The sequence below is a fragment of the Eleutherodactylus coqui genome, chromosome 10 (assembly GCF_035609145.1).
Source record: "Eleutherodactylus coqui strain aEleCoq1 chromosome 10, aEleCoq1.hap1, whole genome shotgun sequence".
NCBI classification, from domain to species: domain Eukaryota; kingdom Metazoa; phylum Chordata; class Amphibia; order Anura; family Eleutherodactylidae; genus Eleutherodactylus; species Eleutherodactylus coqui.
The window spans coordinates 85,571,262-85,597,376 of NC_089846.1; the positions used below are offsets into that span (position 1 = coordinate 85,571,262).

The 26,115-nt window shown below is 42.8% G+C and overlaps 1 protein-coding gene across 1 annotated transcript in view; it reads left to right on the plus strand.

Annotated features, from left to right (window-relative positions):
* The first annotated feature begins 2,212 nt into the window (after nt 1-2,212).
* XPNPEP2 (X-prolyl aminopeptidase 2) overlaps nt 2,213-26,115 on the plus strand; it is a 61,763-nt gene continuing 37,860 nt past the window's right edge. Inside the window, exons 1-7 of the mRNA XM_066581438.1 lie at nt 2,213-2,288; nt 6,971-7,035; nt 9,071-9,181; nt 9,547-9,610; nt 16,880-16,984; nt 20,910-20,996; nt 25,682-25,828. Coding sequence (XP_066437535.1) covers nt 2,240-2,288; nt 6,971-7,035; nt 9,071-9,181; nt 9,547-9,610; nt 16,880-16,984; nt 20,910-20,996; nt 25,682-25,828 — 628 coding nt within the window. The 5' untranslated portion in view covers nt 2,213-2,239. The remainder of the gene's footprint in view (nt 2,289-6,970; nt 7,036-9,070; nt 9,182-9,546; nt 9,611-16,879; nt 16,985-20,909; nt 20,997-25,681; nt 25,829-26,115) is intronic.

A 26,115-nucleotide genomic window follows, 5' to 3' on the forward strand; every position in this document is an offset into this window, starting at 1 on the left:
TTAGACTGGTGAGAGTTTCTTGCAGGTCACAACATGACAGAATGACAGAAGATGTCCAGCCTGACTTCTGAGGTTCATCTCATTGTGGTTATGTATAACTTATGACTATGTTGTAGGATGGCGTTACACAGGACAACTATTGTCTGAATAGTTGCGTGAAATAGTCGCTGCACGTGTCGCTCTTTTCACTACTCCAAAATTGTGAGGTTTACCGGAGTATGAAACACCCGTCTAATTAAATATACCCAGTAGTCTTATCCCTCACTACGAGGTATAATGTCTCTCCACTTACAGGACAAGCCATGTCTTCTGTACTAAGACCCAAAACAGCACTGTACTGTGCATAGTGGCTGTGCCTAGTACTGCATCTGAGACCCATTCCCTTGAATTATGCCAAGTTGCTCTTAGACGATGTGACCGATAAAGGTGACATCACATGCCTGAGAAGATGCGGCGGTGCTCATCCAAGAGCTGCAGCCTCTTCAGTTAGTCGTTCGGTGGGGATCCTGAGCAACGGACCCGACGATCAACTACTGATGACCTATGCTGAGAAAAAGTCATCAGCAGTATAGTCCTCGAAAACCCCTTTAGGTGGAGCTCCGTATGAAACTTGTTGTGACTGGAGTATAAGATGACCGCAGTAGAATTATGAATGCAGCTCTGGATGTGGCTGGAGTAGAAGATGTCCCTGGCACAAGAGAAGCAAATAATAGTGAAGGTTTAGCAAAACTCCAGCAGTGACACAGTGTTAGCAGCGCTGTTGTGCCGTTTGTATTAGCACATAAACGAATCCCGCAGCGTCCGCTATCTCGCTGGCGTCAGCTGATCCCATTACTGATACCGTTACTCCCGGGCGCAGCGATAGCGCTTTATGGCTGCTATATTGATAATCTTACATTTGATCTTTCGTATCTATAACATCAGCAAGCAGTAATTAGCCGTTAATCAGTTACTGGCGGCAAATCCTCCACAGTCTCTCCTAGAAGAGGAACTTTGAACTTTGTAACAAGTGAAATTCTTTTATAGACATTAAATAAATACCGAAAGACATAGAAGAGGTAGCAGAGCTGAGTACGTTCTTCACCAGTCAGCATTGTGAAAAGTTGTGTAAAAATAATGCAATCCTATGTAACACCACAGATAACACAGTGATAACTCTGAGTACAGATAATGTAGTAGATGTGGCCTGCAGTCCCATGTAACACCACCGATTACACAATGATCTCTCTGTGAGGACAGATAATGTAGATGTGACCTGCAGTCCTATGTAACCCCACAGATAACACAGCAATACCTCTCTGAGGACAGATAATGTAGTAGATGTGACCTGCAGTCCTATGTAACAGCACAGATAACACAGTGATAACTCTCTGAGGACATATAATGTAGTAGCCGTGACCTGCAGTCCTATGTAACCCCACAGATAACACAGCAATACCTCTCTGAGGACAGATAATGTAGTAGATGTGACCTGCAGTCCCATGTAACACCACAGATAACACAGCAATACCTCTCTGAGGACAGATAATGTAGTAGATGTGACCTGCAATCCTATGTAACACCACAGATAACACAGTGATAATATGGTAGCAGCCGTGTCCTGTTACATGGGGATGATTGCCGGTTTCTTCTGCGCCTGACAGTCGTCCCAGCAGTAATCCCTCTTGTGCTTTCACACGGGAGCGATGATCACTCAGTGAATGGAGGTGGAACGCGCTGGAGATCGTCGCAGCCGCCCGCCCGCCTCCACAGTAAGCCGGCGGTTGCTCATAGATGAACGACAACCTCTTCACAGGAGCCGCTTGTTCCATTTTTTGCCTTCAGAAAATGAACAACCAACGAATTACGACTCGCCGTTCATCGACTGGCAGCATATACCTGAATGATTAGCGTTCAGACTCCGTGATCCTGAGAGAAGGTGAATGATGACCGGCCATGTGAAAGTGCCTGAACCAGCAGTCCTATGTAACGCTACTGATAACAGTGATAAAGCGCCGTGGCAAACTCAGCTCTGCTACCTCCAACAAACTCTATTCTATAGCAGTGAGTGTAGATGCTTATTGGACTATAGCAATGAGTTAATAATTGGGGGTCACAGAAGCCAGGGAACAGTTGGAAATATTGGGGGCGGGGTGCTTTCCTGCTGGGCGGTGCTGAGCAGGAGCGATGGGACTGCAGTGACCTGTGCCTCATATACTGTACACTGTGTCTGCAGAGCCCATCCTGGAACTGCGAAGACATGAAAGGCTTCATCAGGACCCTCACACTCATCCTCATCACCCAGCATGGTAGGTTGGGGCAGCTAATAGCTCAATTAAGTATTTACAAACACAGATGTAGCAGAGCTGAGTTTGCTGTTTGGCACAAGTCAAGTAAATATCATATGTTATTTTGAGATTTTATGTATGGCTGCTGCTACATCTGTTACCTTATCTCTTAGAGATGTTAAATGGCAAATGCAGCAGAGCTGAGTATGTCATTTGGCACAGCTAATTGCGATATTCCAACGCTTTCAGAAAAAGAAGGGTTAATAATTATTATTATCAATGAACAAAATGCAAAGTGGCTGAAGAAAAGAGAAATGTAATCCCATCAGTATTTGGTGTGATGTCCTTCACCTTCACACCAGCATCACGTCCTCTAGGGATATTTGCACACAGTTTTTGAAGGAACTTGGCAGGGAGGTTGCTCGAGACATCTTGGAGAACTAAGCACAGATCTTCTGTGGATGTTGTCTTGCTCCAATCCTTCTGTCTCTTCAAGTAAACCCAGACAGACTGGATGATGTGAGATCCGGGCTCCATGGAGCCAAATCATCACTTCTAGGACTCCTTGTTCTTCCTAAGGGCGCCCACCCACTGGCGTTTTTTTTCCCTGCGAAATTCGCAGCATTTTTTTCTCTGCAAGGGTCTATGGGACTTGTAATGTTAAAATCGCGATCGCGCAAAATCGCGATTTCGCGGTAAATTGCGATTTTGCGCGATCGCGATTTTAACATTAGAAGTCCCATAGACCCTTGCAGAGAAAAAAATGCTGCGAATTTCGCAAGGAAAAAAAACGCCAGTGGGTGGGCGCCCTCAGGGTTTCTTCACATAGCTGAATACACAACTACACTCGCTGCTATGGCGCATAGTTGGGCATGAACAGGGTTTAGGGGTTTTTTTCGGGCCACTCAAACTCCGCGCCATAGTGTACAAGTTTGAAAAAAACTTTGAGACGATAGTGATTATCATGGCGGCATAACAAGACTAAACCACGCCCATCTGAATAAGCCCTTAGATCCGGCGCATTATCTGCACGCTGGGAACTCATGCAATAATTAATAGAGCTCCAAATAATTGACTGGAACAGCTCTGCTACATCTGCACTTGAACAACTACAACATCCTGCAAATTACGGGCTCTTTCCCACGAGAGTATTGTGTATTTTGGTCTGAGAATACCATGTTTTTCTGCCTACCTTTCTGCACCTTAAAAGAAAGTGAGTGTATTTGCGCAAACACTTAAGCCTTAACCCTTTACAATCCAATTTTTGATTCAGGGTTCTCCTAGGGGGCTTCCTCTTTCTGCCATTATACAATGGCGCCATCTGATGGCTAGAGCCAGTACTGTGGTATGGGACACGCTGGAGAGGCCTCCGACAACAGAGCGGCCAGTAATCTACAGTAAGAATACCCTGCCGGACGTCTTCCGACATCGGAGCTGTACAGACTTCAATTAGAATGTCTTTAGACATCAGACAGTGGATTGGAAAGGGTTGATATGCAACATATTTATGCTTGTGTGAATAAGCCATAACTCTTAGGACTTCTTCACACGGGCGTGTTTCGTGTTTCAGTCCTATTATACAGCCGGGACAGAGCAAAACCATTAATTACAATAGGATTTCAGTGGTTTTGTGTTCACTAGCAGTATTCTTGCCTATTAATATACGGGCGAGAGGAGATAGGACTTGCCCTCTACTGAAGCAAGTAGTATTAACTACGTGCGGGAAAGATCGGGCGGGACATCTCTTCCCGCTGTGGTGCAGAGTCTGAAAAGCCTGAGAAGGGGAAAAAAAGTAATTCATGCGCAACTACGCTTTGTTCTGAGGAGTGTAGCTGCGCAAATGGCTGTCTGAGACCGATTTTCATGGCCGTAAAACGTGACGAAACTAAATCATTGATTTCAATGGGTTCATTTTGCTTAGCGGGAATCTTGTGTGTTCTTAGTACACACGACAATAGAGAGAACGTGTCCTATCTTTCTCGCACATAGTTTTTTTTTTTACAACGCACATGAGTTTTTGCCCTGAATGCAATATTGCCCACAGCTGAAGGTTTGCCAAAAATGTATCCAGTCTAGATAAACCTAAGCAGCCTGCAGACATGAAGGGAAGCCGACCGGCGTCCAACTAGATACAACCTGTGCAAGAACAAGGTGCTGGTAGAGCCATGCAGCTGCGGACGCTAAGAAGACTCGCTGTCATTGCTTTTCTTGCACTTGTGTTTATCAAGTTGAAGTGAAGCGGGGAGCCGCTCTATACAATCTGTTTTGCCCAACTGATACATGTCACTCGCTCTGCTACATTGTAAAGGTCCCAATACACGGGATGACTGTTGGACGTATAAGCACCTGACAGCTGTCCCACGGACTACCGCCCGACTGTCGCTCCTTTGCTTTACAGGAGCAATAGTCGTTCAAGTGAGTGGCGGTGGAGCGTCCGGAATCGCAGTGGTCTGCCCACCTCCATTCACAGTGAACAGGACGCTTGAACATGGTCTACACGGCCGACAGTCGCTTGGTTCTTAGCTCTGCTATAACCTAAGTAAGTCCGACAAGTGAGCGAGTTCTCTCAGCGCCCTGTCAGTGGCCGCGTGTACACCCAACGATTATCCCTAAATTTGCTGTTGCCAGTAAGAACGCCCATGTAAAGTACCTTAAGGGACCCTTTTATGTGGGACTGCGCTGCGCAATAAATTAATTGTTGGGAGCTTTAACAAAGGCCGGAATATCATTCATTGACTAGTTAGGGGGTGTGAGGTTCTTGCCAGGCTGTGTTTGAAATTTCAAACCCTCCTCAATGAGAGACCGCAGCACTGAGTGTTCCATCACCAGCAGCGAGCGCTCCTTCGAAGAACAGCGGCGACTGCTCAGTCGGGGATCGCTTACACATACTCATGTGTTTTCAGGATAAGCGATAAATGGGAGGGCAAAATGTTAAAAAAGAGGCAAGAGCGAATTAGCGTCCGGTGGCAGATGCATGCCGAATGAGCGGAAACCTTCCTGGAAAGTTGTTGGCTTGGCTGGTATTTGAAAGACAACCATTACAGGCGCTGCTGAGTGAATTAAAAAGAACACGCTGAAGCGATGGCAAGCAGCAATCAGAATAAAATGCTAGGAATGACAACTACTGTCTAATTACGGCGAGCAGTCTTCTTTTCCCAGCGTTGTCCGCAGGGTAACTCCCTCCCCCTCCCTTTTTTCCAGCTGCTATAGAAGTCTATGGGAGCTTGCTGCATAACACGGTGAAAGATAGTGCAAGACCTATCTTTTCATGCGCAGTATAAAATACGCAACTGAAGACAGTCACATAGGTCCTATTTTTTCACATGCGTATATTTTGTGCGGAAAAAAAATGTTCATTTAAATCCAATGCTTCACATGGTTGCGTTTTAGGTACGTTTTTTACTCACCAAAATACTGGCGTAAATACAGTCATGTGAATAAGCCCTTTGTTACATCCGCACACCACCAGAGCACCAAGCCACAGCACGGACACATTGCGGCATTCACACTAACGCCAGAAACACACACTAAATGCACACTGAACACCCAGGTAGAACTGTGTACTGAACTCACAGGCAGATATAACATATTCCTACTCCAACAGGATAACCACCACGTGAATACCTGCCTGCAACCAGGGCGATCGTCCTGATAAGGACGACCCTGCGCTGGAACCTAGGGACCTACCCCTCCCTGGATGCTAAACGATCTACAGCAGAACAGGACACAGCTCTCACCAACTCATAGAATAGGACTGTTCACACCTAATGTCTTGAAATTACACAGCCACTGAGGATGTCACTGTTCTTACTAACACCCCAGGGACTCGTATGCAAGATAAAACAGGACTGTTCATATACCTGGTCTGGTACCTTCACAGACGCAATGAAGACCACACTGTTCACATACATGACTGGCCACCTGCACAGACACGCACCATACATCATGCATAAAAGCAAAACCCTAGGGTGACAGAGAAACCCAACATAGAAACCCCACTCAGAGCTCACATGTACACAGATAAACCATTGCCAGCACAAGTGTCCTCACACCAAGGTGAAAGACTCAGACACCATTCTGACATACAGGGACAAGTGTCAGGCATCACCCATCTGACACACACACACATAAGACATCAGACGTATGGAGGAATGCACTTGTCAAAAGGAAGGGAGAGGGTGTCTGAATATGATGCAGACTGGGACTACAGGTGTCCAGATCATCCTCAGGGAAGGTGAGAGACACTACAGACCAGGCATGTACAACATAGCTCAGAGTGGGATTAACGCAGAATGCATAAACAGGATAAAATGACCCTCATTCTCTGGCAAGAGAAGCTGGTATTTATGTGCAGCAGATCAGGGGGATTGACTTGCTGGAGAATACTACACTCAGATAGCTCAATTAACCGTCACCATCCATTTGGTATCTATTTTTTCACAAGCATTAAAAAACACAGAAATGTACAGAATCTTCCTGGTTTTCTTATTTTTTATGGTTCTGCAGCCTCTCCCCCTCATCAACAGGTGGGACCCTGCAGATCAGTAACTTGTTGGATATCATGTAATACACAATAATAATGGCAATATAGGGGGCCCTGCGAGGACCATAAAATCATAAATATCTGTAACACGACTCCAGACTCCCCTCTTCATATCCCGTATTTCACATTTTAACGGAGATTTCTTTATTTTTTTTCTCAGGATTTGCTGAAGACGTCCCGAAACCCCGAGACACGACCATAAGGAACTGCACAGCCAGCCCCCCCGTAAGACTGGCAGGAAGGTTTTCATCAGCAGAATTTTTGACACCAATTTTCTGGCAGCTTTTCTTCCCTTCTCCAGTTTAAAGATTCTGCAAATTTACCAAATGCCATACAATCTTGGTACATGTTTTGCATCTTTAGAGATGTCGGGTCACTGTTTACGCTGTGCAGCTACTGGAGGGAGAGTATGACAAATTTTTTGACTTTTTAAAAATTCATAAAGTCTCTTGTGTCCGGAAGGTATCGTTTCTCCTTAAGGAGAGCACCTAAAAGAGATGAAAGGAGACTTAAAAGGCTGTTCATGCTCCTCTGGGAAATATGCAAATGGGAAGATGGAACAATACCTCTATAGTGCCACCTGCTGGTAGGCAGCATTCTTGCAACTTTTTAAACAAGCCTTATAACAATAACTAAGAATTGTGAGCCAAGGCCAGAGTCTTCTCCAGAAGGAAAAGATTTGGCGTCAGGAAGGGCATCATCTCTCCTTAAGGAGAGCACCTAGAAGGTGTGAGGAGACTTATAAGGCCATCCATGCTCCTCTAGGAAATTTACAAATGGGAGGATGGAACAATGCCGCTACAGCACCCCCTAGTGGAAAGCAGCATTCCAGTCTATGCATGGATATTCTGGCTTTGGCTCACAATTCCCAGTTATTGTTATAAACTTTTTAAAAAGTCACAAAATTTGTTGCAATCTCCCTCCAGTAGCTGGAAGGCATAAAAAGTGACTCCATATCTCTAGACATTCTCAAGATGCAACAAATTTAACAAATTTGATAAATTTGCACATTTTGAACTGGAGAAGGGAGAAAAAGTATATTGGAAAAGTGGCATCAAAAAGTGGCCCAGGTGATAAATTCCCCCATGACCCGTACTAGTGAGGGTCATTTACTATTGCACATATGCCAGTTTTCTGGCACAAAACTATCTTATATGCTTTACATCACATTGATGAGATGTTTTAGACACTTTTACACACCTTTCCCTCCATGTCTCTTCATTCCTTGTTTCACTTTTTCTTTCACATTCTTTTCCTTCTTTTTCCCCCTCTTCATTTGTCTTCCATCTTTATCTTTTCTTTCTTCTCCTCACCCACTTTTCTTCTTCTGCTCCTTCCTGTTCATCTCTCATTCTCTCTCCCCTTCTCCTTGTGTTCTTCAGTCTCCTTTTCTTTCTTGTCCTTCTTCCTCATATCATCTTCCTTCTGCTTCCTTTTCTTTTTCTTCCTCCTCATTCTTCATTTCTTTGTCTTCCTTCTCCTTCTCCCTCTTCATTATTTCAGTCCTCTTCTCCTTGTTCTTAGGTCTCATTTTCCTTCTTGCTATTTCTCATCATCGTCTTTTCCTTCTCCTTCTTCCTCTTCATTCTCTCTCTACTTCTTGTTCTCTTTGGTCTAGTTTTCTTTCTTGCCATTCTGCATCTTCTCCTTTTTTCTTCCTTCTCGTTTTTCGTCTTCTCTCTCTTATTTTTCTACTTGCTTTGTTTAATCTGCATTTCCTTTTTAACATTCATCATCTCCTCTTTTACCTTCTTCCGCTCTTCACTTTCCTTTTCCTTTTTCATTATCTCTTCTTCCTTTTTGTATTTGCTTTCTTTTTCCTTCCTATCATTCTTCATCTTCTCCTCTTCCTTCTCCTATACTTTTCCTTCTTCCTTTTTATTCTCTTCTCTTCTCATCCTTGTTCTCTTCATTCTACTTTTCCTTTTTCACATTCATCATCTCCTTTTCTATCTCCTTCTTTTCCTTCACTCTTCTTTTCCCTTTGCCTCTTCTTCCTTCTCCTGATCTCCACTCTCCTTTTCTTCTTGCCATTCTCTACCATCTCTTCTTTATCCTCCTCCTCTTCAATCTCCTTTTCTTTGTTATCATTTTTCATCATGTCCTTTCACTTTTTCTCATTCCTCTTTATTCTCCTTCCTTCTTCCTGTTTTTGTCACTTTTCTATTCCCCATTCTCCATTATCTCTTCTTCCTTCTCCTGCTGCTCCATATTTCCAAACCGTCAATATTGCTATTTTGTTGGTTTATTTTGTATCCAGTATATTCCACCAACTGCAAAAGACTCCACTGAAGACCTGAAGAATCTTCGACAGCACATGACAGCAAACAATATCTCAGCTTATATTATTCCAGCCACTGACCCCCACTTGGTGAGAAGAACTGATAGATCTCTCTGCATTAGTAGCAGTTGATATTCAGATTTGTTGATGTCAGACTTGACGATGATGATGGGGACATTTGGGAAAAACATATGCTGATCTTGTGTGAAAGGAGCAGGACCCCCAGCAGCACTCAGTATTTAAGTAGAGAAGTGTGCTGATGGAGGGCAGTGACCTCGCCTTCTATATGATGATGGACAGGCTACATATGATGGCTGCAGAGTCATGATGTGAGGAAGCACATGGTGATGAATAGGAAGCTCGCTGAATACATGAAGAACATTGAAGATCATCTGACGTGATCAGTGCGCACGTGAAAGTCTATAGTTTAATCTCATTTTACATTGTATAAACAGGGCGAATATACAGCAGACCGCGAGAAACGGATAAAATGGTTGACTGGCTTTACCGGATCTTCAGGTACGAAATCCTCAGCCTTGTACTTTACATGGGGAGAGACTTATCTGTAGTGTGCATGGAGGTGCATGGATTTACCAGTCAGTAGAAATGGTGGAAATTATGCCACATTAAGGGCGCCTGCACACGGGTGGATTTGCATTGCGGAATCCGGAGCGAGTGTCCGCCTCCACATTCCACAGCAAGTACCGCCCATAGCATGCTATGGCAAAATGTGTTTTCCTCTACACGAGAGGAAATCAATTTCGATTTTCCGCTTATGGAGGAGAAACCGCAACATGCTCTATTTCGCACAGATGGCTTCCATTGAAGCTGGGATTAAAAAAAAAACTGTACAGTGCATGTCCGATGGCTCGCCGTGCAGACCATCCGCAGTACAGCCGGCGAAAGCAGGTACAAGCGGATGCCGGCTGGGCATGCAGAATCGGACTCGGTCGCGTGCAGCCGGCCTAATAAAACTTGTGCAAGAGTCTGTCTGTATAATCATTCATATTTACTGAGACTGTTGTTTTTTATGCCAATCTAAGAAAACTATGTGTCGGCAGAAATGTATTAAGAGGTACAAGCCTGTGGTGGCGCCTCCATGTGTCAGACTGAGACAAGCTGGACTAAGCTTCAGCTATAACTTTTTTAAACAATCTCTTTTATTCGTTTTTCACGATATAGAAGATACATTTTACATTTGTATTACAAACAATATTGGTTGTTCAAAGTTAGAAATCAGCAAGAATTCAATAAGAATTGGCCACGCAGGGCCTTGCATAGCAAAATTATGAAGCCTCATAACACAAAGAACATGCATATTGATATTGGTGCTTAGCAGGGTAGCAGGTTGTTTGTAAACTTGGAATGGGTGAATGGTTATGAACTTAAGTTGAAATGTTAACTTTTAAAGCATTAAAGAAACTACGAGATGATAAGTATTGTGTTGAAAATTGAGAATTGTGTCGATGAGCCAGGCTGAGTTTCGGCGATGGTAAGGGTTAAAGTGAGAAGTAAAGTGAGAGGTCAGATCTTATTGAGGCGCGGTGAAATAATGGGTCCAGGGGTTCCAGATTGAAAGGAAACTCTCTCTGCTTGCTGTTTCCCATGCTATTAGTTCTTCGAATCTGTAGATCTGGGAGACTTTGTCTCTCCAGAGGTCCAGAGTGGGGGTTGCTTTTTCCCTCCAAAGGAGTGGGATGATAAGTTTAGCTGCCGACAAGAGTATTGTCGGGAGGTGCTTTTTCGATGGCGTGAACTGCGGGGTGGGCTTCCATAAGAGGACCTCTTCTGGGGTGAAAGTGTATGACGTTTTGCATATTTTATTTATTTGTTTGGTGATTTCCTCCCAGAAGGGTTTTATCGCGGGGCATTGCCACCAAATATGTAGAATAGAGCCCCTGCCGCCGTCACACCTCCAACAGCTATTATTTGGCGAGAGGTTTGCTTTGTATAGATAGTCAGGTGTTTTGTACCATCTGGTTAGGATTTTAAACGAGTTTTCCTGAATCCGGACGCATCTGGAGAATCCATGTGAGTTGCTGAGGATTTTCTGGGTCTCTCTCTTGTTTAGGGAAATTTTTAGCTCGTTTTCCCATTCTCTAATATACCAGGGTTTTTCTGGGGCTTGGTTGAGGAGTAGGTTCTTATACAAGAGAGACATGTTTTTCTTTGGAAGTGGTATAAAGGATAGATAAGTCTCATACCAGAGTGGGTCTCTTGTTCTATTGCCAAAGATTGTTTGAAATCTTTTGATAGAGTTGTAAAGGTCTAGGTTCTCTATGAAACTGACTGGTTTGTCTGGAATTAATTTTTGGATTTGAGATGGATTAGTAAGACGACAATTTTTTAATATCTCGGTTATAGTTGTGGAGCTGAGATGTGTCCAGGCTCCGGTCACCTCTTTCGGTTTGTTTGCTAGTATTGCCGGAATTAGGGAGGCTGGAGTCATTGGGGCTATTTTTGCTAAGGGGTCTTTATCATGTCGTTAGGAGCGGACTACTTTAATAGTACCTCCCGTGGTTGGGCTTAGATTTGAGATAGTATTCGTGAGAGGGCCAGGTGACCAAAGATAGTATTGGTCTTTGGGCTGCAAAGCGTCTTTTTCGCGTTTTGTGTCTGGTGGGTTTTTATCTAGGTTAGCTAATGAAAGCCATCTGGCTAAGTGAATGGCCTTATAATAGAGTAGGACGTTGGGTAGGTTAAAGCCTCCTTGCGCTCTTTTCTGGCATAGGTAAGTAAGAGCTAGGCGGGGTTTGCGTTTATTCCAGATGAAATGACTAAAAGCTTGGTTTAGTTTGGTAAAGAAACTCATTGGTATTTCTATTGGTACTGTCTGTAGAGTGTAGAGGATATGGGGCAGGATGTAAGTGGAGATTAAGTTTTTTCTGCCTATCCATGAGAGGTGTGGAACTTTTAATTGCTGGAGTTGAGTGTGTACTTTCTTAAGAAGGGGGACATAATCGGCTTTAAAAAGAAAGGCAGGATTTGGGGTCAATATGATACCTAGATGTTTTAGACCTGAGGAGGGCCAAATAATGGGGTGTTGTTTTTTGAGTGAATTTATTGTGGTGTTTGGGGCTGTGATGTTTAGGGCTTAGCTTCAGCTATAACTTAAACCACTTTCTCATGTAAATTATAGTAAATATGATGGCCACACCCACTAATTCTGGGCCCAAGCTACTTTTTCGAAAAAATATTCAACTAACTTAAAGGGGTTGTCCCGCGGCAGCAAGTGGGTCTACTCTATACACTTCTGTATGGCCATATTAATGCACTTTGTAATATACATTGTGCATTAATTATGAGCCATACAGAAGTTATAAAAAGTTTTATACTTACCTGCTCCGTTGCTGGCGTCCTCGTCTCCATGGTTTCGGACTAATTTTCGGCCTCTGATGGCCAAATTAGCCGCGCTTGCGCAGTCCGGGTCTTCTGCTTTCTTCAATGGAGCCTCTCGTGCAGGATGCCGGCTCCGTGTAGCTCCGCCCCGTCACGTGCCGATTCCAGCCAATCAGGAGGCTGGAATCGGCAATGGACCGCACAGAAGAGCTGCGGTCCACGGAGGAAGAGGATCCCGGCGGCCATCTTCACCGGTAAGTATAGAAGTCACCGGAGCGCGGGGATTCAGGTAAGCGCTCCAGTAAGCTTTCTTTAGGTCCCTGCATCGGGGTTGTCTCGCGCCGAACGGGGGGGGGGTTGAAAAAAAAAAAAACCCGTTTCGGCGCGGGACAACCCCTTTAATACATGATCCATCATGAGTACCGCCCCCATATTAACCCTTACTGACGTGTAGGGCACGCCAAGTGTCCTTGTATAGAGTGAGCTCAGCTCCTATACATGGTGGCTGCACTCCGATCCTAGCTGCTAACAATTTAAATGTCACTGCCAATCCTACAGCAGCATTTAAGTGTCCAAATCAGGATTGAGATGTCCTGAATATTTCTTCCTCCCTGTGATTAGATTGAAGGTGCTATTCAGGTATTATGGCCGCCTGAGGACTTCTAAAGGTCCCCAGGGCTGTCATGAATGTTTGCCTATTAAGATGTACCTATAGCACTTCTTGATACAATACAATGTGTTTTGACAGGCAATGCAATACTATAGTATACTGTGTAAGAAGTGATCAAACAATCACAAGTTCAAGTCCCTTATGAGGCTTAAAGAAAATTAAAAATAAGTAAAACAAAATTTTTTTTAATTATTACAGAAAGTCAAATAATATTAAAAAATACCTTTTCACGGTTATTGCATCAAGAAACTGAAAAAGATCATTTGAAAATTCATATTGCTACATCTCTAAATGTCCAGCTTATTAAAAAATATCACATTATTAATCTTGCACAGTGAACACCATCAGAAAAAAACACGAATGCCATAAAAACACCGATCACCCCCCCCCCAAAAAAATTTAAACAATTGTGTAATTGTGTTCTTTTTTCCATTTCACCTCACCTAGAAGTTTTTAAAGGTTTTCCAAAACCTTATATGGTAGGTTAAATGGTACTATTAAAAAATACATTTTATCCTGCGAAAAACAAGCCCTCATGTTGTTACAGTGGATATAAAAAGTCTGCACCCCCCTGATAAAATGCCAGGTTTCTGTCAGATTTCTGATTTATTTCCACCTTAAATGTGACCCGTTATTTGTACAATTCCACTAAAAAACAAACTAAAATCTTTTATGGTGGAAAAATATAGAAAAAAGCATTAAAATGTGTTTGCATAAATATACACACCCTAAGGGCTCAGTCACACGGGCGCCGATCCATACGTGTTTCTGCACGATAAGACGGCCAAACCGCGTGTGGACGACTCTCTGCATGACCGGCCCCATTGCCTGCCATATGTTCTTTCTTCCGGCCGGTGCGGAGAGTCGTCCGTACCTGCAGTGCAGCAGTCTTATCGTGCAGAGTCACGGGCGGATTGGCGCCCGTGTGACTGAGCCCTAAGACTAATACCTTGTTGATGCACCTCTGACTTTCTGACGGCATTCAGTCTTGTTGGGTCGGTGTCCATAAGCAGGGTACATCTTGATTTGGCAATCATTGCCCGCTCTTCCTTGCAAAAGCACTCCAAATCTGTCAGAATACGAAGGAATCTCGTGTGTAGCGCCTTCTTCAGGTCAACCCACAGATCTTCAATGGAATTCAGGTCTGGGCTCTGGCTGGGATATTCCAACACTTCCTCTGGTGAAGCCGTTCTCTTGGTGATTTGTAGATCTGCTTTGGGTCGTTGTGCTGAAAGGTGAAACTCCTCTTTATCTTCAGCTTTTTAGCCGAGGCCTGAAGGTTTTATGCCAAAATGGACTGATATTTGAGACTGTTCATAAATCCCTCCCCCTTGGCTAAAGCCCCAGTTCCAGCAGCAGAGCAGCCCCTTCATAATACTGCCTCCACCATCTTCACTGTGGTCTGGGGGTCTTCTGGTGACAGCAGTGTTGGCTTTGCACCAAACACCCCTTGTGGAATTCTGGCCAACAAGTTCCCCCTCGGTCTCCTCAGACAGAAAACATCCCCACAGACTTCAGGCAGACTGGTGGAGGTTTTGGTAGAACATAGCCAGGCTTGGATGTTCTTCTATGGTAGAAAAGGCATCCATCTTGCCCCCCTCCTCCCACAGCCCAAACATATATATTACACAACCAGGACTTGCCAGGAAACCTGCAGCTCCTTTACTGTTGCTGTCAGCCTCTTGGCCTTCCGGACCAATCTTTTTCTGGTCTTTTCATCAATGTTTGAGGGATGTCCAGTTCCTGGTGCTGTCACTGTTAGGCTATTAATCCCATTCTTGCTGACGTCTCCTCTGTGTCCCATGGTATATGTAATGCCTTGGACATGTTTTGGCCCCCTTCTCCTGACTGACACTTTCCAACAATCAGATCCATTTGATGTTCTGTAAAATCTTTACTGACCAACTAAGAAAATGGCAGGAAAATCTTCCTAGAAGAGCTAAACTTTATATGGGGGAAATCAGAATCCCTGTAAATAATGGCAGCGGAACACTGACTACTATCTATCAGGGGGTTAAAGGGGATTGGTTGATTCTAAACACAGCCCCATCCCCAAATATAGGAGGGTGTGAACACTTATGCAACCATGTTATTTTCGTTTTTTATTGTTATTTTCCCATTTTCCCACCCTAAATGATTTCAGCTTGTTTTAGAATGGAATTGTACAGATAACGGGGTGCATGGAGGGGAAGGAAATCAGACATGATTCATCTCTGTTGCATTTTTTAATATGACAATAAAACTCTCACATCTTTATAAGTGGACTGTTTAAGTGTTTATTCCTGTACTCATCCTGTTCTGGTATTTTATGAAGTGCAAATTAATTACATCCATGTCTGTGCCTTCTCTTCGGATCTATTTCATTAAGTCTGAGGAAGAACCCCGAGAGGTTGGAAAGCTTGCTGTAACATCATATATTTTTGTTGGCCGTTAAAAGGTATCATATCTACAGGATTACTTGGTTTCTCTTGCTGGGAACAATCACATTTAACATGGCAAAACATGATATTTCACTAGGTGTGTGTAGACTTTTTATATCCACTGTGTGTCACCGGAAAAATAAAAAAGTTATGATTTTTTGAAAAGGGGGAGGCGAAAATGAAAATAAAGGAAACAAAAAGAGCCACACAGAAGGGGTTACCAGAAATAGTTTGGCTAAAAGTGGACACCCCTTTAGGTTTTGTGTGTGTGGTGGTTACAGTAACAAAGATGGGGAGGGGTTGCTGTGATCCTAGCAGATTATGAATTGCCTATTTTCCCTTCTGCGTGGTTCACTTGTTTCACAGATACAGTTCTGATTGAGTGACGGACAGATGATGAATCTGCACTTATCTGTGATACAAGGGAATAAACTCAGTGATCGTCAGAGTCATAAAATGGAAGCGTTCTCCCAGTAATGGCGGATCGCGTTATTACGTTGTATCTCTGACTGGCGGTAAAAACCAGTTTAGAGGTCACCTGATGCAGGAGGAGATATCCCAGCGGTACACTGTGCAATCACTGACCCCGCTGATCACTAGTATGTGCTGGTGATATGTCACCCTTGTCTGGCATAAGACAAACGCTTTAACGCCTTAGCTCCCCCGGACATAAATGTACGTCCTACATGTGCAAGCATTGTATGGATCGGGAGCCTGCTGCATACATGGCCGGTGTCAGTGGTCTAACAACCAGTATAACAACAGCATCCACGCCGAACACGGCTCATAACCCTTGAAATGCCACTGTCAGTTCTGGCAGCTGCCCCAATCAACATATGGGCGTCCTGATCGGCACTGCTGCATAGAGATTGCAGTAAGTTGTCCAGGTATCTTCTGAAGAACCTCAGGGCCGCCGTGTATTTGTGCCTATTAAGACATGTCTGGGGACTTTTACTATTGATGACCTAAGTTGTGGATAGCTGATCAGTAATAAAAGTCCTGGCAACCCCTTTAAGGGTGGGTTCACGTTGTGGAAACGCTGCGATTGCGCTGTGGAATTTCTGCAGCAGGTAGACCGCAGGCTACAGTATGGTGACCGCAGGAGATCCGCAGCAGCGTTGCCCTCTCCGTGTGAACAGGATTGGCTTAAATCCCCTAAACCTTATTAGTAAATGTTTCCACTGCCGTTTTTTTGGCTTTTCTGCTGCAGACAATCCGCAGTGTTTCCACGACATGCGGACGCACCCTAAACAGGTGAACCGTGATAGTTAGTAGATGAGATGGATCTATGGGATTTGGTGGCAGTTTGTGTGTCTTTAGTCCTGGAGCCTCATTATTATTTCTATTCTAATGTTTTAGGCACCGCCGTCGTCACGCTGACCAGAGGCGCCGTCTTCACGGACAGCCGGTACTGGACCCAGGCGGAGCGGCAGATGGACTGTAACTGGGAGCTGCAGAAGATACGTCAGTAAATCCAGTAGCAGCTGATACATGTATCCACTACTAGGAATGATAGACTATAAGGTTCAGTGGGCGTATAAAGGGGGCTGTTCAGGCGTCTGGGAAAGCTGTGTGAGCGTCATATTGGAAGCTGATATTGCCGCCACTCTGCTTTCCCAGCTGAGAAGAGTTATTCTTCAAGAAGAAACAAAGAATGTAAAATGGAGCCTTAGGGTTAAACAGATGAGCGCATGGGGAAATATGCTCGCCACTACGGAGCGTATTTGCGTATGAACAAGTCAAAATTCTTTTTTTTTGAATTGTTTGAATTTTGTGTTATTGCACATGGTAAATAAATGCCTAAAGATAGCGCAGGTCTGCTGTTTTCTCGTACGCAGTATTATCACGGTTTAGTTTTGTCACCTAACAAACTCCTGTCCATTTGCTTAAGCCCTTAGGGCGACTTCATACGTCCGAGTTTGCTCAGGTATTTGAACATGTAAAATCTGCGTGCGCTAAACACATAAGTGCGTTTTGTGCGCATTTCGCGTGCATGGAAAAAAGTGGGACCTGCTCTATATTCCTGTGTTTTGCATAGCAAAAAACCCACGGAAGTCTATGGCAACTGCAAAAATACGCAAGGGAAAGAACACATCTGGACTCGAGCGTAGGCGAATATACACTCGCAGGAGCAGGGCGTGATTGCGCTGTAAATGGAGCGCTATCACATATTTTAATGGTATTCACACATTGTACTGTCCATTTTTTTTATGCTGCCAGGCCCGTTCACATCCGCACAGGAATACATGTGCGCCATTACTGAACTGCCTGAGCAGTCTAATTAGACAAATGCGCACAACAATAAAACTTTTTTTCCCATATTTTTTCGCCCAAAGGAAATGCGCATGCAAGAATGTTGAATGTGAGGGTACCCATTAGATTCTCACACACATCGATTTTACCGCTGTTCGCGCGGCGTCCAAAGCATCGCATTAACCATAAAACTAAATGATAGTAGCGGTATTATAATAGTTGTTTAGCATTACTATACCAACACACATGCTGCGCAAGTTTCTTACCAGGGGTTACAGCACAGTTGGGCAACTGGCCTCATACTATTATTATGTTCTACTTCTATTGTTTGTATACAAGTTTTGCTCTTTATTATTTCATTATAATGTTATTACAGTTTCAGTTAGTATTATAGTGTTGCTAATATTACTGTAGTACATATTATAATGGTATTATCAGTAGTATCAGAGTTGGTATTATAGTAGTATTAGTAGTAGTATCCGTGTTGGTATTCTAGTGATATTATTGGCAGTATTAGTATTATCTCCCCCCCCCCCCCACTACCCCACGCCGCCTCATCTCCAGTTAGTATTATTAGCAGTATTAGCTTTAATATTATAGTGGTATTATTAGTAGTATCAGTGTTGGCATTACAGTGGTATTATCAGTAGTATCAGTGTTGGTGTTACAGTGGTATTATTAGTAGTATCAGTGTTAGTATTATAGTGGTATTATGAGTAGTATTAGTGTTAATATAATAGTGGTATAATCAGTAGTATCAGTGTTGGTATTATAGTGGTATTATAATTAGTAGGATTAGTGTTAGTACTATAGTGGTATTATCAGTAGTATCCGTGTTGGTATTATAGTGGTATTATCAGTAGTATTAGTGTTGGTATTATACTGGTATTATAATTAGTAGGATTAGTGTTAGTATTATAGTGGTATTATCAGTAGTATCAGTGTTGGTATTATAGTGGTATTATTAGTGGTATCAGTGTTGGTATTATAGTGGTATTATTATTAGTATTAGTGTTAGTATTATAGTGGTATTAGTAGCATTAGTGTTAGTATTATTATGGTATTATTAGTAGCATTAGTGCTAGTATTATAGTGGTATTATTAGTACTATCAGTGTTGGAATTATAGTGGTATTATCAGTAGTATTAGTGTTAGTATTATAGTGGTATTAGTAGCATTAGTGTTAGTATTATTATGGTATTATTAGTAGTATTAGTGCTAGTATTATAGTGGTATTATTAGTACTATCAGTGTTGGAATTATAGTGGTATTATCAGTAGTATTAGTGTAAGTATTATAGTGGTATTAGTAGCATTAGTGTTAGTATTATTATGGTATTATTAGTAGTATTAGTGCTAGTATTATAGTGGTATTATTAGTACTATCAGTGTTGGTATTATAGTGGTATTATTAGTAGTTATAGTGTTAGTATTATAGTGGTATAATTAGTAGTATCAGTGTTAGTATTATAGTGGTATTATTAGTAGTATCCGTGTTGGTATAATAGTGGTATTATCAGTAGTATTAGTGTTGGTATTATAGTGGTATTATCAGTAGTATTAGTGTTGGTATTATAGTGGTACTATCAGTAGTATTAGTGTTGGTATTATAGTGGTATTATCAGTAGTATTAGTGTTAGTATTATAGTAGTATTATCAGTAGTATTAGTGTTGGTATTATAGTGGTATAATTAGTAGTATCAGTGTTGGTATTATAGTGTTATTATTAGTAGTATCCGTGTCGGTATAATAGTGGTATTATCAGTAGTATTAGTGTTGGTATTATAGTGGTATTATCAGTAGTATTAGTGTTGGTATTATAGTGGTATTATCAGTAGTATTAGTGTTGGTATTATAGTGGTATTATTAGTAGTATTGGTGCTAGTATTATAGTGGTATTATCAGTAGTATCAGTGTTGGTATTATAGTGGTATTATTAGTAGTATTAGTGTTATTATTATAGTGGTATCAGTAGTATCAGTGTTGGTGTTATAGTGGTATTAGTGGTATCAGTGTTGGTATTATAGTGGTATTATCAGTAGTATTAGTGTTAGTATTATAGTGGTATTATCAGTAGTATTAGTGTTAGTATTATAGTGGTATTAGTAATATTAGTGTTAGTATTATAGTGGTATTAGTAGTAGTATTACTGTGAATATTATAGTGGTATTAGTAGTATTAGTATTATAGTGGTATAATCAGTAGTATCAGTGTTGGTATTAGTAGTATTAGTGTTAGTATTATAGTGGTATTATCAGTAGTATAAGTGTTGGCATTATAGTGGTATTATCAGTAGTATCAGTGTTAGTATTATAGTGGTATTATCAGTAGTATTAGTGTTAGTATTATAGTGGTATTAGTAATATTAGTGTTAGTATTATAGTGGTATTAGTAGTAGTATTATAGTGGTATAATCAGTAGTATCATTGTTGGTATTATAGTGGTATTATTAGTAGTATTAGTGTTAGTATTATAGTGGTATTAGTAGTAGTGTTAGTATTATAGTGGTATTAGTAGTATTAGTGTTGGTATTATAGTAGTATTAGAAGTATTAGTGTTGGTATTATAGTGGTATTAGAAGTATTAGTATTAGTATTATTATGGTATTATTAGTAGTATCGGTGTTAGTATTATAGTGGTATTAGTAGTATTAGTGTTGGTATTATAGTAGTATTAGAAGTAGTATTATAGTGGTATAATCATTACATCAGTGTTGGTATTATAGTGGTATTATTAGTAGTATTAGTGTTGGTATTATAGTAGTATTAGAAGTAGTATTATAGTGGTATAATCAGTAGTATCAGTGTTGGTATTATAGTGGTATTATTAGTAGTATTAGTGTTAGTATTATAGTGGTATTAGTAGTATTAGTGTTGGTATTATAGTAGTATTAGAAGTATTAGTGTTGGTATTATAGTAGTATTAGAAGTATTAGTGTTGGTATTATAGTGGTACTAGAAGTATTAGTATTAGTATTATTATGGTATTATTAGTAGTATCGGTGTTAGTATTATAGTGATGTTATCAGTAGTATCGATGTTGGTATTATAGTGGTATTATTAGTAGTATTAGTGTTGGTATTCTAAGTATTAATGTCATCTATGAATTCTTAGAAATTACTTTATTGTTGTGCCCAGTATCAGCGTATGAGATCGTGCCCTGGATCCTACAAGAACTGCAGGATGGAGATGCAATCGGCTTTGACCCTTTCCTCTTCTCTATCGGTATGTGCTCACTTAAAGGGGTTGTCCCGAGGCAGCAAGTGGGTCTATACACTTCTGTATGGCCATAATAATGCACTTTGTAATATACATTGTGCATTAATTATGAGCCATACAGAAGTTATAAAAAGTTTTTTACTTACCTGCTCCGTTGCTAGCGTCCTCGTTCCCATGGAGCCCGACTAATTTTCGCCCTCCGATGGCCAAATTAGCCGCGCTTGCGCAGTCCGGGTCTTCTGTAGTCTTCTATGGAGCCGCTCGTGCCAGAGAGCGGCTCCGTGTAGCTCCGCCCCGTCACGTGCCGATTCCAGCCAATCAGGAGGCTGGAATCGGCAGTGGACCGCACAGAAGAGCTGCGGTCCACGAAGCAAGAGGTTCCCGGCGGCCATCTTCACAGGTAAGTATAGAAGTCACCGGAGCGCGGGGATCAAGGTAAGCGCTCCGGTAAGCTGTCTGTACGTCCCTGCATCGGGGTTGTCTCGCGCCGAACGGGGGGGGGGTTGAAAAAAAAAAAAACCCGTTTCGGCGCGGGACAACCCCTTTAATGGACATTTTCTTAAAATAAAACATTTCTTAGGGTTTTTACCCACTAGCGTTTTTTTAATGCTGTGATATCGCTGCATTTTTTTCAATGGGACTTTCTAATGTTAAAATCTCGAGTTTGTGGTTTTTCTCAATTTTGTGCGATGCCATTTTAACATTAGAAAGTCCCATCGAAAAAACACAGCGATATTGCAGCATTTAAAAAAATGCTAGTGGGTAGAAGCCCTTAGTTCTTATAAAAGTTCTAACATCTTGTTGTCTCGCTATCTAAAACTGAACCTCTCAAAAACTGAACTTCTTGTGTTTCCACCCTTTATGGACCAACCTAAACCTTATACCTCCACCTCAGTGCTTGCTATCATTGTAACACCTCAGTAGTATGCCCGCTGTCTAGGAGTCATATTGGATTCAGACCTTTCCGTCACTCCACGTATTCAGTCCCTTTATCGCTTGTGTAACTTGTAGCTCAAAAACATCGCCAGGATCAGCCCTGTCCTCACTGCAGAAACAGCAAAAACTCTTTTTGTTGCCCTGATCCACTCTTGGCTTGATCAGGTAAGGTCCTCTGGTGTGAGCACCGAGTCATGACTGACTCCTTGGGTGATGTTGCATCGTGACATTTTCTTGGCAGACTATTTTTGTGGGATGGTTTGCCATTGCCTTCCCCAGTCATCTTTACCCCCCCCCCCCCCCCCAGCAAGCTGGGTACTCATTTTTCCAACCTCTGAAGCCGACTACTGGAACCAATCAGTGACTGAACCTTCAACCTTTAGGTTGTGAGCATTTCTGCTGCCTTAATACTCTGTGCCACAGAACGCCCCTCTCTTGGCTTGATTACTGCAACTCAATTCTAATTAGGCCTCCCCTCACAAAACTCTCCTCTCCAATCCATCCTGAATGCCAGTTACTACATTGATGCCTCCACCCTGTGCCAGTCACTACACTGATGTCTCTACCCTGTGCCAGTCACTGCACTGATGCCTCCACCCTGTGCCAATCACTACACTGATGTCTCCACCCTGTGCCATCACTGCACTGATGACCCCACCCTGTGCATTTGCAACGACCAAGACACAAGGCAATCCACTGAGGAGATGGCGGGGGTAGTTATTAGGGATGTCACATTGGCACTGCCAACTCCTCCCCTGAGGGAAACGTGCAACCATGGCCAAGGCACCACCAGGCCTCTTCCTGGGAATGGTGAGGTAGTGGTTACCTGAATAGGTGGTGTAGTGGACTTGAAGAAATGTCACGGGCGACGCCACCGTTCCTTACTCTGTAGGATGTCCATCAGGAGAAGTAAGAGATTCCACAAACGAGTAACTTGACAACTTCAGTCACTGGGAACGGTCAGTGACTGAACTTTAGTTGCAGAATGAACAACTTTTCACACCAGTTCAAGAAAGAACAAATTACGGAGTTAAGGCAGGCTCTTTCTCTCTCTCTCTTTCCTAGGTTATAAGCCCTGGAACTAGGTCATCAGGGGACCTCTCTTCCTCTTCCATTCTTCACCAAATGAGGGTTGAAGGTACCCCCATGAGGCCGGCACTCTCCGTCCACACTCAACCGTTGTAGCAATGGAACCCCTTTATTCTCCTCTTGCACTCACATATATCATGCATACTCATGTGAGAACACAAATTGTTACATTTTCTAGACATATCCCAGGCAGTCACAGACATTAACCTCTTACATGCTGCAGGTGTGCAATACACATAACTGCAGACAAGACAATTTGCACAGAGCATCAACATTAAAGACATGACATCTATGACACTTATGGAGGGGCCACTACACACTGATGCCTCCATCCTGTGCCAGTCATTGCACTGACCCCTCCATCCTGTGCCAGTTACTACACTGACTCCTCCACCCTGTGCCAGTGACTACACTCATGTCTCCACCCTGTGATAGTCACTATATTGGTTTCCCGTCAAATATAAAATACAATTTCAACTCATTACTCTCATCTCTAAAGCTCTCCATGGTGCTGTACCTCCTTATATCTCCTCCCTCATCTCAGTCTACAACCCTACCCATGCTCTCCGCTCTGGTAATCACCTTATACTAAATTCCTCTCTAATCCAAACCTCTTACTTTCTCCTCCAAGATTTCTCCAGTGCTGCACCAGATCTCTGGAATGTGCTACCTCAGACAGCCAGGTTGATTAAGAACACCCACAGCTTTATTGTACCCCAAAAACATCACTTCTTAGAGAGGCCTACCGTATTCCTTAATTTACACTCCTCCATGTACCCTGCTTCTTCGAAACCTGCCCCTTTCTTCCCACTGCGGCCCCTACACACGCCACTGCACCTCTTATCCACTTATGTACAACATGGCTGGTGAACAACTCACAAAGCTTTATGCATATACATAGTATTCTATATGTATGTTTCCTTATAGTCTGTACTCTCTTATGAGCAGGGCCCGCACCCCTATTGTTCAAGATGTTCATCGGTTTAATACTGGATGTCATGACTCTGACTTGTAAAGCGCTGCAGAATATGTTGGCGCTATACAAATAAAGATTATTATTAAACACTTTGTAAAACTCTGAGCTGTTAAATATACTGCTACCCAGTCACAGGGGTCCCATGCTGATGTCTGCTGCCATCACATGGTGATGATGTTGTTCAGTAGAGATGAGTGAACTTTGAAAAGTTTGTTTCAGCTGGTTCACCTGCTTTCAGGAAAAAAAATTGTTTTGGTTCGAATTAGAACCGAATGGAATGTCACCAATACTCCTAAAATTGGTTGGTCACATCCCCGAATTTATCCATCTCACCAGACATGGTCCTCCTGTGGAGACCGTCACACCAATTTCACCCGCTGAAGGACAGACTATTAGCCCTTCTATTTGATGCAGCTGTGTCCTTAATACCTTCTCTTTGGATGCAAAACATACCCCCCTCGCTCAGACAATGGAAAGATAGAGTTGATAACCTCTACAATTTAGAAGAACTACATAGTTGGTCTACAAACTCCCATGATAAATTCACTCAAATCTGGGCGCCATGGATGAGACTTAGGCGACTGGTATGCTGGGACGAACGAGACGGTGCCCGTCTGCCCCTGGAAGGATGTCCATTATACACACCTAATACCCACAGCCCCTCCCCCTCCCTCTCTTCCCCCCTGTTTGTCCTGATCGAGGCTTTCAAGTTACGCTTAGACGCTAAGAATGATCCTTAGTTTTTGGCATGGTCATTTATGTAGCGCACCAACTGACCTCATCGGCAATCATTGAGAGATAACGTATGATAATGTCTCAGTATTTTTATGTAACCTCTCTAGTTTTCTCTGGATGTAGTAGGCCAATGATCAACCTATGTCTTGTACCCCTTGTATGTATCAAAAATCTTTAATAAAAATTTGATTTGAAAAAAAAAAAAAAATTGGTTGGTCATGGGACTCAGATGTTAGACACTGTTTCCTAGCAGCATTGGGGTCCTAAGTTCAAATCTGACAACATCTGCATAGAGTTTGTATGTTCTCATTGTGTTTCATAATATTTCCCTTTATTCATATTACATATACATATTACACGGGACTTTACATTTCCTGTCCCCATTTGAAGCTTATAATTTATATTCACTTACTAGTATGTCTTACTGCTGAGATCCTCCACACTCACGAGAATGGGACTCCCATGTCCCGCTCTCCTGTCACTGTTTGGGTTGCTACTTCCCCAGCAGCGATGTCAACGTGAAGGGAGCGCTGGCCGAGCATGAACTGCAAGTGCTTCATTCATTTCACTGGGGCTGATGGAAAGATCCAGGCGGGTGCCTCTTCGGTACTCAGCAGTCCCATTGAAAGTAAATGGAGCGCTGCTGCCCTTGCACGACTGGCACTACAATCAGTCTCCTCCTCACTGCGGGGGTACAGTAACCCCACAATGAGGAAGACAGGGATACAGTACCCCTGTTCTTTAGATCAGCAGGGAGACCCCCACTAATCAATAATTAATGCCCTATCCTGTGAACTCCCAATGGAGAGGGGAGAACTTGTAATTATGGTAAGCCACTTTTCATTTCACATTCACCTCTGCTACACCTGTAGGTACATCTATGGGGTCCCCCTGACTAGAAGACAGCTGGTTGCCACATGATAAGTACCATTATGTCTTTGCATCTCCATTCTAGATGACTGGCAGTCCTTCAACAATTTACTGCAGGATTCTGGGAAAGTTCTCAGTTCAATCCCTGACAATCTGGTGGATGCCGTGTGGGGGGGCCAGCGCCCCACTCTTCCGGACAACAGGATCTACGACATCCCCAATGAGTTTGTAGGTGAGAATACGATATCTGCTGTTACAACTCCATAGGAGTACTGGTGCAGTCCTGGTGCCTGGTGCAGTACTGTTGTCTGGTATAGTACTGGTGCCTGGTGCAGTACTGGTGCCTGCTGTAGTAGTACTGATGCCTGGTGTATTACTGGTGCCTAGTGTAGTATTGGTGCCTGGTGCAGTACTGTTGTCTGGTATAGTACTGGTGCCTGGTGCAGTACTGGTGCCTGCTGTAGTAGTACTGATGCCTGGTGTATTACTGATGCCTGGTGTATTACTGGTGCCTAGTGT